At 43.5% G+C, this 14,102-nt stretch overlaps 1 protein-coding gene across 5 annotated transcripts in view; it reads right to left on the minus strand.

Moving 5' to 3' along the window:
- Window positions 1–14,102, minus strand: part of actn1 (actinin, alpha 1) — a 164,157-nt gene that overhangs the window by 28,289 nt on the left and 121,766 nt on the right. For all 5 annotated transcript variants that reach the window (XM_067991303.1, XM_067991304.1, XM_067991301.1 and 2 more), the window contains exons 9-12: window positions 9,434–9,526; window positions 8,584–8,814; window positions 4,364–4,511; window positions 123–273 (exon numbers count right to left, since the gene is read on the minus strand). In XM_067991303.1, the coding sequence (XP_067847404.1) occupies window positions 123–273; window positions 4,364–4,511; window positions 8,584–8,814; window positions 9,434–9,526 (623 nt within the window). The remainder of the gene's footprint in view (window positions 1–122; window positions 274–4,363; window positions 4,512–8,583; window positions 8,815–9,433; window positions 9,527–14,102) is intronic.

The following is a 14,102-nucleotide window of genomic DNA, read 5'->3' on the forward strand; positions in this document are numbered from 1 at the left end:
ATCCCCCACCCCCCACAATGTTCCTTGAGGGGGTCTCCCACATAGCACTTCACTCAGGACAGTTTCAATCCATTTTTTTCTCCAATTTTTTCTTAAAATTAAAGCTTCATTGTAGCACATACTTCAACTCCTGAGCGATTGCAGCAATCTGTTCGACGCGGTCCTGATGAGCTGCCAGGTCACTCTCGAAGGCCTCATGTTTTTTCAAGATAGCCTTGATTTCTGACAGGACAGCTGTCTCGAAATCCTTTGCCATCAGCATTTCCTCCTTACCTAAAACAGGGAGATAGACAGACAAATAACAGTCAGAAAGTACAGTCCACTAAGTTTTTAAAAAAAAAATGGGACAGGCATTGTATTTTGTGGGACAGGAGAAGGGGTGGGAGAAGAAAAGTAGCAATGTTGCTGACACCATCACCAATACTCAGCTCAATCTCTCCCCCTCCTCCAGCGACCCCTGAAGGCATTTGCCACTTTTTACAATTGCCTGTCTGATGTTACAACCTGGATAAACCCAAAGTTACAGAACCTTGGCATACTGCTTGACCCCAAACCCTTTCTCCTCCCCACAAACAGATTGTCAAGGCCCCTTCTTCCAGCTCCGAAACGCGACTTTACTCCGCCCTTACCCCTGCTGCTGAAACCCTAACGTGTGCCTTTATCATCTCAGAACTCGACGGGGGAGATTTTCCTGGGTCTGCCCAGGCACACTGGATCACCTGGGTGCAGCAAGTATCGGAAAGTCAGGTGGATTCCTTTACAGGTGCGCTCTGACCTACACAATGTTCCGATTCTCACTGTGCTCAAGCAATCCAGTGCTCTGGGTGCAGATCCTGGAAAATCTCCTCATATCTCCAATGCACTTCTTGTTCCCCACCCTCCACTAACTACAAGACATTATGGCAGCCCATATCCTATCTGTACCCTGTCCTTGCCAAGGTACACCGGCTCCCTATGCCCTAGCCAATTGGCTTTAAAAGATCTTCGTCTTTACTTTCAAATGCCCCGAGTCTCACCCCACCTATCTCAGTGATTTCCACATCCCTGCAGGCACATTCTGTTCCTCTGACATCGCCCACCATCACCATCTTGTTACCTCCCTCCCTAATGTCAAAAGCCTCTTACAGATCCTTCTTTTTCACCGTGCTTTCAACTCATCCAAATCTCTCTCTTTCCTTTTCTCTTTCTTCTTCAGAGTCCACTCTTTTTTGTGGAACATCCATTAAAGTGCTCAGAGACATTTTATTTGTATGTGAAGAGCATTGTGGAAACGCAAGTTCTTGTTTATCATCAGTTGAATAAAACCGTGTCACTCAGAAAAGCTAGAATAATGGAGCTGCAGGGATATGTCTGTCATCATTTCTTGTCACTGGATCCTTTTTTCCTTTCAAGACATCAATAACCTACTACGGCACAGATGGGTCATTGGCCAAGTTGATTAACCAAAAAAATGTCAAGTAACCAGTTGCCAGGTGATGAGCAAGGGCAAACCAGGTTAACCCCACATTCAACTTTCCTTTCATCCCTTTGGAAAAATGCCTCCATTCCACTTTGGCGAGGTCAAAACTCATAGCGTGTGGCACTGAGGTCCAAATTCACTTCCTGCCACCTTCTCCTAAGAGGGTTAGCATAGCATGTAACTGTGCCACTGAGCCCCAGCCTAATTTCATTTCCAGTTCAGTATTGGGTCTTAAAAGGAAGCATGGCAGCACAGCATGTTAGTACACCCGCCACGCTTTACCAAGGAGGAAGAGGCTGCATGCTTGTGCCATAATTCCTCACAATATAGGCCTGGGCCTGAACTCACCTATGCCTTTGTTCTAAGTATCAAACAGAAGCCAAGCACTTACTAGCAAGGAAGGGAAACAGATTAATAAATGAGTCACTTAAGGCTGTCCAAAGCAACAGTGGCATGTGGGAAGGCTTGGGAGCAACTCGTTGCCCAGGGAAACCAGATGTAACTACAGAAATGAAGACCAAATGATTCCTGGGATATTACAATGTAAATGCAACTGCATCTACAAAAGCATTTGAGCAATTCAGTGTGGAGAATGAGAGGTGCTTTATTCATGAGGACAGATTGCAATCAGCTTGGAATTTACACGAGCTGAATGATTCAAATTATAAAGAGACAGAATGCTGCACTGTAGTGTGTAATGAACTGCACCAATGTTGGCTGGACTGGATCCCTACATTGTACAGGTCCGCAATCAATATTAAAATTATTTCTAAACAAGCACATTATGCAAGATTATGGCAGAAAAACAGGTCTACTTTTGCTATGAAGTTGATGTGTTAGTAACTGTGATGCAAACACTTCTGGGTGGCACAGACAGAATTGAGTGGGGAGGGGAGAGAGGCTAGTAATTCACTGTCACTAAATGGTTTGGTTTCAGAATACTTATTCCATCAGGCATTGGGCAGTACAGTGGTGGGGGGGGGGGGGGGGGGGGCAAATTGTCCTATTGCCTCTGAGACTTTATAGGAACATAGGAACAGGAGTAGGCCATTCAGCCCCTTGTGCCTGCTCTGCCATTTGATAAGATCATGGCTGATCTGTGATCTAACTCCTTATACCTGCCTTTGGCCCATATCCCTTAATACCTTTGGTTGCCAAAAAGCTATCTATCTCAGATTTAAATTTAGCGATTGAGCCAATATCAATTGCCGTTTGCAGAAGAGAGTTCCAAACTTCTACCACCCGTTGGGTGTAGAAATGTTTTCTAATCTCGTTCCTGAAAGGTCTGGCTCTAATTTTTAGACTGTGCCCCCCACTCCTAGAATCCCCAACCAGCGGAAATAGTTTCTCTCTATCCACCCTATCTGTTCCCCTTAATATCTTATAAATTTCGATCAGATCACCCCTTAATTTTCAAAACTCCAGAGAATACAACCCCAATTTGTGTAATCTCTCCTCGTAACTTAACCCTTGAAGTCCGGGTATCATTCTAGTAAGCCTATGCTACACTCCCTCCAAAGCCAATATGTCCTTCCAAAAGGTGCCATGACCAGAACTGCTCAGTACTCCAGGTGCGGTCTAACCAGGGTTTTGTACAGCTGCAGCATAACTTCTGCCCCCTTGTACTCTAGTCCTCTAAATATAAAGGCCAGCATTCCATTAGCCTTCTTGATTATTTTCTGCACCTGTTCATGACACTTCAATGATCTATGTACCTGAATCCCGAGGTCCCTTTGGACATCCACTGTTTTTTAAAAACTTTTTACCATTTAGAAAGTACCCTTCTATCCTTTTTTGATCCAAAGTGGATGACCTCACATTTGTCTACATTGAGTTCCATTTGCCAGTTTTGCCCGTTCACCTAATCTTTAGTCTGAATCTAGCTCAGATTGATGGGAATAAAGACTTCTCGCTCTCTCTGCCAGCTGAAAGGGTCCTATATGCTCTCTTCAAAAATTCCCAGTGTCCAGAGTACACAATAAGAATATAGAACAGGAGTAGGAATTCAGCCCCATTCAATCGGATCAAAATTTCAATTGACTCATAATCCACAGCCTTTTGGGAGAGAATTCTAGATCTCCACTACCCTTTGTGTGAAAAAGTGCTTCCTGATTTGACTCCTGAAAGGTCTAGCTCTAATTTTATAATTGTGCCCCTTTGTTCTGGATTCCCCCACCAGAGGAAATGGTTTCTCTGCATCTACCCTATTGAATCATTTTATTATTTTAAACACCTCAAATACATCACACCTCAACTTTCTAAACTCAAGGGGATCCAAACCACATTTATGCAGCTTGGCCTCATAATTTAACCCGTTAAGCCCTGGTATCATTTTGATAAATCTGCATTGTACCTACTCCAAGGCCAATATATCTTTCCTGAGTTGCAATGTCCAAAACGGAACACAGTCCTCCAGATGGGGTCCAACTAATTGGCACTCAGCACAAATTGACAAACTCCCACAGACCAGAAGGATGACTGGTGAGGCAAATGGGAAAGTTCACATATTCTTCATAAGAGGTACTCTTCGGGTTTACAGCAGTATATTCAAGAAGTGCTAACTGGTCCACTTGGATGCCATCTCTGATAGTCTCTGGGAGACACTATTTATCAACATAATATATGGCAATACCCCAGAATGACCATTGCAAACAAAATCCAAATACCAATAAAAATCTTCTGTCAATAACCTTGTCACTTGTTGTACTGAGGTTGGGGGGAGAGGGCGTAAAGAGAGAAAACCACAAATGCAAACTTACATACCACTTAGTGTTGCCATGCACTGGGATAGTCCAACATCCAGTGCCAAGTTGCCTAAAGGATACAAAACTTATCTGATCCATACATTTGTATTTCATGTCAACCTCAGTCTCAGTTTGAGGCTTCAGACAGTGAAATATTTACCATCGGTCCAGGCCTCATGGATTGCTGCTTTCTGTCTGAATTTTTCAGCCAGATGGTCCAGTCTCTCCAACCTCCTGATTTCATTCAGCAGCCATTCTTCATAACCTTTCTCCGCCTGCTCTAGCGAGCCCCAGGCATTGTTTATATCCTGCAATCACCAAGGATCACAATTAGTGACGCAGACTACTTCCACCACTGGTGTGCCCCATCACATTCATCAACCCAGGGCAGCAGCATCCTGCCCACCCTAAAGGCCTACCCCTCTCTTATAACCAAATGGATTTTCAAGCTTTGAATAGATCCCAACAAAATAAAATCACCTCAGGGTAGATCTCATGCCAGTCAGTTTTGTAACTGAATTACCCCCTCCTCATATCGTCTCATCAATATTAACAGGTCAAGCACGTGTGTCAATTGAAGATATAATTTGGTCATATATGCATGTCAAGAAACAACTTGAGCACAGCATATGTATCTGTCAGCGGAGTACTGCACCGTTCACGCAGCAGCCATCTCAGAGCAGCTCCTAACCGTGAGGCATTAACTTAGGCACATCTCCAAGAGGACCCCATAATCAGTTACTCTGGTCGTCAGGGAATGCAAAGGAGAAGCTGCCCCAATCGCATCACAGTCACAGCCCTGCAACACAGGTAAAGATGAGTGCACGGTGCAGGCAGCGCACAAGCACAGTAGATCCTAAAGACAAACATCGCCATACAACATCCATGTATTTAGTAAGGAAAGGAATTTGTGAGTCAGCACTGAACCAGTCTGTGATCTCAGCTCTGTGCACGACATCCACTAATTAGGTAGTCACATTAATGCTAAATAAGGGTCCAAAAACAATGAGCAGCCTAACATTGTTATTTGAGAGGGACATGTATTACGGTTTAGAAGTTTTTTTTAAAAAAGAAAAGCAACATGATGTTGCACTGTTCCCTATTCCCTCTGGAAATGTTTTAATTCATTAATTTTTAAGTTAATGTGCAGCAACAGACGCAATGGGAGTGATTTTAAACCCCAAGAATGGGTGGGTTGGGGGCGGGTGGGAGTTGAAAACAGTTGATTTTTGGGTCACGACCGTAACCCGGCTTTATTTCCGGGTTTAACGTCGGTGTGGAAAAGTACAGGCTTCCCACTGGGAATGCAAAGTCTAAAAATGTTACGGTTGCGACCCAAAAAAAACCTCCCACCTGCCAACCCATCCATTGTTGGGGTTTAAAATCACCCCCAATGTGACTACTGCGCATGCCAGTGTCTAAAGATAAAATGTGGCCAACCAGTAAGTGGGCATCAATGCCCTGCTGTGATCTGCTCAGCCAGACCACAGGGGAAATGCCAGCTCCAGCAGGGAAGCTGGAGTGTTATTCTACTTAAAATAAAACATAAAATATAAATCAAAACAATTTGCAGCTTTACATTTATTCAGTAGGTTTGCATTTAAAAAAAAAATTCAGTTGAGGGTCCACCTATTTTCTTCCTTTATTTTCTCCTCTTGGCTCAACTGCTCGTTATACACTATACAGCACCCCATTCCAAAAGGCTAACCTGCTCTGAGCCCTCCATCTGATGGTTTGTTTCAGACTGGCATTGACAATGTAGGAGGCAGGGAAGGAAGAGAGGTAAAGAACGCATAGGGCGACTCTCCCACCCAATTTTTCCTTCCTCATGCGTTGTGGTTAAGTCCCTGGACTCCACTTCCTCCCTGTGACACACTATTTCGACAATGTAGTGTGAGAATTTGTGGGGAATCGGGGGGGGGTGGGGGGAGTGGTTTATTTTATTTTTGAGAGAGCTGAGATGCCCCAGTCCCGGGGAGTGGGTTGTACCCTGAACATTCTATTTGAAGTTACTGTACTTTTCAAAGTGACAATTGGCAGTCCTGGGCAGTTAGCGATCTTGCATTACTGACGTCTCTTGTTTGTTGCCCAAATGCCAAATCCATATTCACTGAGAATTGGTCTCTTATTGAGAACAAGATGTTTTGTTACATGAGACAGAAAACTCTGAAATATAACATCTCCAATCAATTCCACAATCAGTGTAACTGAATGTTCTGGGTCCCACTCACTCAACTTATTTTTTTTCCCTCCCCTTTCTATTCTCTGTTAAATGTTTTTCCCTCCTCTCCCGAGGTGTTCACCCTTTCTGGAGTAAGCTTCCACAGGCACTGGGTGCCCTCCAATAGCTTGGCCAAGTGAGCATAATTCATGTGTGACCGTCGACAAGGAGAGTCAACTGATTATTTGACCATAAAAAGCATCAGAGCCAAAGCCAAAGCTAATGCTGTAGCCCAACTTTCACAGCTGGACGCATTTCCAGCAGGGTTGCTGGATACGGTCAGGAATGGGAACCCAGGCCCACTTGCCCCTCTCCAACTCAAAGAAACGGAGGCAGATTGTAGCACTCTATTGCTTTCCCAGCGGATATCAGCTAATACAGACAAGGGATTGAACATTGGGCCTCCTTGGTCTGGACAGCTCAATTACTCACTGGATGAACTCCTGGGAAGACAAACTCAACTTAATCTTAAAGCTTAAAAAAATATTTCTTGTGAACTATTGCACTAATACAGTTCAAAGCTTTAATTGATTGGAAATGTTATATTTCAGAGTTTTCTGTCCCATGTAACAAAACACCTTGTTCTGATCACTAAGAGACCAATTCTCAGTAAATATGGATTTGGCATTTGGGCAACAAACAGGAGATGTCAGTAATGCAAGATCGCTAACTGCCCAGGACTGCCAATTTCTCTACTGCAAGCAGCTTTTCTCAGATGTTTCAAATGTCTGAACAATCCCCTTATTGTCCACCTCGCCATTTAAAATTTATAATGTAACATTTGGGTTCTAAAACTCAGCAGAGGCTCACTTTCCCCGGATGGACTGAAAACCATAAAAGGATTGGAGACAGACACCATCGAGTGAAACATGACGCACTTCAGGGAGGCTCGTGCATTTCTGAGAGTGTCCTGTCAACCGTGGCACCAACAGAAATGGTCGACCCCTGGGCCGCATTTCAAGCTGCAATGATTTACATTTTCATGGTCGCTGGGTCAAAATCCTGGAACTCCCCACCTAACAGCACTGTGGGAGTACCTACACCACATGGACTGTAGCCATTCAAGAAGGCTCACCACCAGCACCTTCTCAAGGGCAACTATGGATGGGTAATAAATGCTGGCCTCGTTAGCGACTCCCATATCCCCAGAATGAATGAAAAAAAAATGAATTCCAAATATTCACAACCAAATCGGACACAGAGTGGATGCATTTGCTTGCAATTTGCCATTAGGAAGATCAGAGATGCCAGAGGCACAAAGGAACCTAGTTATGATTGACAGTTGTAACAACAACTTACATTTTACTACATTAAAGGCACTCTATAAATGCATCAAGGCACTTCACAGGAGCATTATCAGACAAAATTTTACACCGAGCCACATAAGGAGATACTAGGACAGGTGACCAAAAGCTTGGTCAAAGAGGTTGGCTTATGAAGAGTCTTAAAGCAGGAGAGAGAGGTCGCAATGGTGGGGATGCACAAGAGGCAAGAATTGGAGAAACCCTGAGATCTTGGAGGGTTGGAGGGCAGGAGGAGTGCAGCCATGGAGGGATTTAAACACAAGGATGAGAAATTTAAATTGGAGGCATTGCTGAACTGGGAGCTAATGTAGGTCAGTGAGCACAGGGGTTATGGGCGAACAGGGCTTGGTGCAAGTTAGGAAACGGGCAGCAGAGTTTTGGATGAGCTGAAGTTTACGCATAAAGAATGGGAGAAAATCTGGATGTTGAATTGAACAGTAACATATTTGTGTTTTACAGTAATAAATGTGCAAGGAAAAGGAGCGTCACTGTGCTCTAACATGCTGCACAAGACGCTATCTACAAAGAAAGGTCTTGTGTGAAATAAATTTGGAGATGGGTTCACACCATTGTCATCCACAAGTGCTCAATGCAAAACAGCAGGGTTACAGGTCTCTGCTGGAGACCAAGCTTTATATCTTGCAGCCCTACAATTTAATACTGCAGCAATTATAAAATCTGCACAAAATGTGGAATGACCAAACCCTGGTACAACCAAATCACACCCAATAACCAAGAGTCAATTGGAAATGAAAAATATGAGCTTGACGATCTCAGTTATGAGCCATTTACAATGGAATTGCTCCTCCTGTATATGTTCAGAAAGACGTACTGTATTACCCTATTAATACATACCGACACCATCTTGCCTTCGGATGGCATGAAGGCAGGTCTGTTGCTGAGTCGCAGTTTGGTCTGCAGGGTGTTGAAATTGATTTCCAGCTGGCACTTCTCTTGCACTTTGGGTGGTTTGTGGAGCCGACGGTAGTCTCGGAAATCCTCTAGCTTCTGCTGCATGGCCTGCATGGTGTTCTCTGGGGCTCGATTCTCCAACCAGGGGATGGTGCGTCGGATCCACTCCAGGAGCTACAACATAACAGTGCCGTTAGGGACCTAGAAACAACTTCAAGCTCGTAAAACATTCTCCAGCTCTACAATGCTCCTCTCTCCATATGGAAGTGAATTCAGATGATCTTAAAAGGAACAGTGCAGTCATAGGAGAGCGTCTTGTAAGACACTTTCGCAAAGGCCCTGCTGTCTGCAGGTCCACCAGAGGCGTCTTTCCTACCAGTTAAAAATATGGAATAAATTGGGCCTTCCAACGAAGAGGACAACCAATCTAGAATGCCACAAATGGCATTACTTGTGAATTAAGAACTAATACAATATTTCAGTGATCAGAATAATTATGTCTGTCTGTGTTTTAGGGCTGATCATTTACAGCTTCCTTATATTGCGTCCAGCTATTGGAGCTTTGTTATTTGAATATTTATCAAGGAAGAACTCTATAGGTGCGCATATATGTGGATGGAATAGGGGGAAGAGAGATTCCCCACAAGAATCTGATAAGGCTCATTTGTGGAATAATATTTGGGGTGATTCCCCAGTCCGTTTTATGAAGCGCACATTTCAGTTTCAAGGAGACAAACATTCCTACAGTTCTAAAATTCTGGTCATGCGATCGTGGAGAAATCTTTGCACATACGTCAGTAGCCAGCTTCTCGTAATCCTCCATTAGCTGCTCATTCTCCTGGTTAACGGCCAGAACTTTGCAGATCCGATTGGCTGCCGTCTCCGCCTGGAGAGATGAGAAAAAGGAAAACAAATCTTGGTTCACACGAGGACATAAAAATTCCTGCTCTACAAAACTGTCAACACTGCTTACTCGGTTACAGAAAGGGAACTCAGATCACACCTGGCTTGGTTTTCATGCAACATTACCACTGCAGGACAAGTACTCTCTGTTAAATAAGTGAGGCCTCTAGAACACCAGAAATTCTATTAAGCAGTGCAAGAGCAGAAGAGGTTAAGCTTGCTGATATGGATACTCTTCACCATATCACTTTCACCATTCTTTACCACGTGTTCTCCTTCAACCAGAGTGTGGGCTGGTTTAGGCCTCAAATGTCTCCATTGCCATGGCAGGACCCAGCACCAGTGGTTTTAGATGACAGTACAGATCCCACCAGTAATTCTTCCATGGAATCTATCTAATGGCCTGGTCACAAACTGGCAAAAAGTGGCCAGTAAAAGTAGTGAATGAATGATTCAGTGTGAGGATTCCACGTCACAGTCCTCTGGTTGATGGTACTTGGCTCCACGACTGCAGGTTCTCAGACATTTAAACTCCCTCGGCTGTGCTTACAGTGTGGAAGGAGTGGTTTTCTCCACTTTGCATTGAACAGGACCCAGCGCTCCCAAGGAGGGCAACTCCATACATTAGTGTCAAATGCACCTCATCGGGAACAGAGTAACTCAGTCTTGAAACAGGCTGAATTTAGTGTCAAACTGAAAGCAGATTTTTGCCATGAGTTTGTGGCAGAACTGATTTCAATCAGCAGCGATCACGGAGACTTACGTCCACAGTGACTGAGCTGGATTAAAAACCATTCCCAACGGCTGAGAACAGTGCTTCAAAGCAGATTGCGACTACTACTCATTTCCAGTTTCTGGGAACATTTTAGGAGCCATCATTTTTGAGTGCCATTTTAGAAGCTGCTATTTGATGGCTTATTCCTGTGGCCCACACTACAGTCAGCCACTTCCTAGATTTTTCATATAAATTATTTCATTAGGGAGCTTTCTTATGATGTGCAGCCACAGGAGCACAACTAACTCCAGCTGCGAACACTGCTTTTGGGTACGAGTTTTACATGAAATTTACTCGTAGCAATATATCTAGAGGGGGTTTAATTGGTCTTCAGTTAATTATTTTTCTACCCGATAAAACTATTCCATACAATAGTGAAAAAACTTAAAATTCAGCATTATTTATCAACTATAAATCTCTCTACATATTTAGGCATTTTGATGAAGGGAGAATTTTGTCCACTGTAGCGAACTGTGAAGTCTACTCTGACCAGAGTTCATTTGAAGTCTTCACCCAGCTCAACTTTCAAATAAACACAAACCACAAGGCAGCAGGAAGTAGAGGCAGCAATCATTCAAAGATTTGACTGCCGTTGGGGAGATTTGGACCCTTCATTTGAGATGGTCAGAGTGCGTTCAAAGGCCTCACATCTGCAGTCAGGTCCAAAAGAAGAAACATTGATTCTATCTGCAAGCTTGTACCAGCAGAAACAAGAACTTGCCAAGATATCTTGTGACAACCAGATCCTGGAACCAACTGAAGAACCTCATTAGCTCTGGAACTGACCTGAACTGCAAAGCCACGATTTTGTGACGAGATTTAACTTCTTGGCTCTCGCCACCCAACCATTTTCTTTCCTTAACCTCCAATCATGCAATAACTTTGACCTTCCATTTGGTTGCTCAGCAACCAAACAGCAATCTGCAGCAGAGTCTGGAAGATGCTAATATTAGCTGCAGAATTTATTTGTAATAGCATTTCCAACTGCATTAGCCCAGTGCTGAGCTGATTGCTGTAATCACTATTACGCCTCTGTAGAGCACCAATTTCATTTTTACACCACTTGTAATATAGAAATGGGAATGAAGCTGCAACACTTCAGTGCTCAGTCTCCTCTCGTGGCTCAGTAGGGGAATGAACTCCCGTGGTGTGGTATTGAGCAACAGAACAGAAAGTTTCTCAGCTTCAGTCTCTGATCTGTGCCAAAACTGTCAGTCAAGATGATAGTGGGACATTTTCCCATTTCTAATGTCAGCGTCAAGCACTCCAAGATAGACCTAGGCCAGCTCGGTCCGTAGTAATACATGTGCCACACTGACCCAACAAAGTGCCTTAGAAAACATAGGAAACGTAGGAACAGGAGTAGGCCATTCAGCCCCTCGTGCCTGCTCCACCATTTGATAAGATCATGGCTGATCTGCGATCTAACTCCATATACCCACATATGGCCGATATCCCTTAATACCTTTGATTGCCAAAAAGCTATCTATCTCAGATTTAAATTTAGCAATTGAGCTAGTATCAATTGCCGTTTGCGGAAGAGAGTTCCAAACTTCTACCCCCTTTGTGTGTAGAAATGTTTTCTAATCTCGCTCCTGAAAGGTCTGGCTCTAATTTTTAGACTGTGCCCCCTACTCCTAGAATCCCCAACCAGCAGAAATAGTTTCTCTCTATCCACCCTATCCGTTCCCCTTAATACCTTATAAACTTCGATCAGATCACCCGTTAAGCTTTGAAACTTGAGAATACAATACCAATTTGTGTAATCTCTCCTCGTAACTTAACCCTTGAAGTCTGGGTATCATTCTAGTAAACCTACGCTGCACTCCCTCCAAGGCCAAGATGTCCTTCCGAAGGTGCGGTGCCCAGAACTGCTCACAGTACTCCAGGTGAGGTCTAACCAGGGTTTTGTATAGCTGCAGCATAACTTCTGCCCCCTTGTACTCTAGTCCTCTAGATATAAAGGCCAGCATTCCATTAGCCTTAATGATTATTTTCTGCACCTGTTCATGACACTTCAATGATCTGTGTACCTGAACCCCTAAGTCCCTTTGGACATCCACTGTTTTTTTAAAACTTTTTACCATTTAGAAAGTACCCTGTTCTATCCTTTTTTGATCCAAAGTGGATGACCTCACATTTGTCTACATTGAATTCCATTTGCCACAGTTTTGCCCATTCACCTAATCTATCAATATCCCTTTGTAATTTTATGTTTTCATCTACACTGCTTACAATGTCACCAATCTTTGTATCATCGGCAAACTTAGATATGAGACTTTCTGTGCCTTCATCTAAGTCGTTAATAAAGTGAATAATTGAGGCCTTAACCGCCAAGCTTAGAAGTGCACTCTCGTGACATTTCCATGTCCCACATCAGACAACCTTAGAGCCAACAATCGTGAGCAGTCATCGTGTGGGAAATTGTGGGCAGTTTTGGGCTGTGGGATTGCACAAGCCAGCTAGGTACACAGTGAATCAGGCTCTATTCTGCCCTAAAAATTGGCTCATCTCAACCTCAATTTTTCCAATTCCAACATCAGCCATCCTGTGGCCTCCAAGTGAGATCATCACTTTCATGCCAATTACTACTAAATTAGGGGCAGTTTAGTACTATGGACCCATCTTCACTGAGGAACTGGTTTTAAGAGTGTTCAAACCCATTTCACATCCAGCAGAATGGAGACTTTCATCTCATTAGCTAGGGCTGAAATTTAACCCAGCTCTCAGCCGGGGTGAGTGGCCAACACCTAAAACATTGTGCTTGAGAGCTCCCTGCAAAGTCATTCTCTTTTCTCTTAATTTGTAATGGATGGGAAAGGCGGAGGTGAACGAGAAGTCAATGTCAGTGAAAGGTGCATTTAACTTAGTATAATTTTGTTTGCTTCAGCAGTGAAAAAGGAGAGCGGAATCATCAAGTTCTTTTTCCATCAACTCAATTCCTGTTGGCTTTTTAAATAGGTCATCAGTAAACTGCCACACCAGGTGGAAAATGTAAACAGGATATTTGAATTGTAGAGGCAGGTCAGGTCTTGTATTGCAGCCAAACTTAGCAGGCCCAATTTGAAGTACAAAGGCATTACTACAGTGAGACTGGAACCACAAACACTATGGGCTCAAAGAGTGAGACTGATGTCCACACATGTGTGTAACAGCAGTTGGAAGCCTCAATTCGAACAGAATGACAGCAGCTCAGACTGCCACTGTTGTCTTTACTGAAATGAAGGATAAAAGGGTAGACAGCAGAAACAAAGGCACAGAAAAAAAAATGTAAACCAACAAAGGGCTGGGGGCAAGGAAAAAGGTACGGCAACTGGAGGGCAGCAAGTGGCAACGCACTGCTTCAGAGTCGCTACATGCCCACAATCCCCTGCAAATTGACTCTCCAACCTCTGGTGGGCGACGGTGGAGAAGGGCAAAGCACAAGCCAAGCACTTCCCAAGAAGTGCTTTTTTGAAGGGACAGTCAACCTTGCTCACTTCTAAATGGCTATTTTCAGACTGACTGTTCTAGAGGGAGATGCCGGGGATAGTGTGTGGCACAGAGAAACTAAAGGAAGGAGAATGGAAGGAAAAAAAAGTTTCAGACAAAAAGTCTAATTCTACAGAAGCAGATAAAAAACAAATCAGTCAATGCAAGAAAATGAATAAGCAATAAAAATTCAAGAAACAGAAAAAAAATCAGTATGGAGTAGAGGTAGACAGACAAGTAAGGAGCATTTACCTTTATTAACCACATCCAATTTAAACTAATTAGGATATTACAAACCAAATTAAATTACTGT

Source organism: Heptranchias perlo, chromosome 10 (genome assembly GCF_035084215.1).
Source record: "Heptranchias perlo isolate sHepPer1 chromosome 10, sHepPer1.hap1, whole genome shotgun sequence".
Classification (NCBI taxonomy): Eukaryota; Metazoa; Chordata; class Chondrichthyes; order Hexanchiformes; family Hexanchidae; genus Heptranchias; species Heptranchias perlo.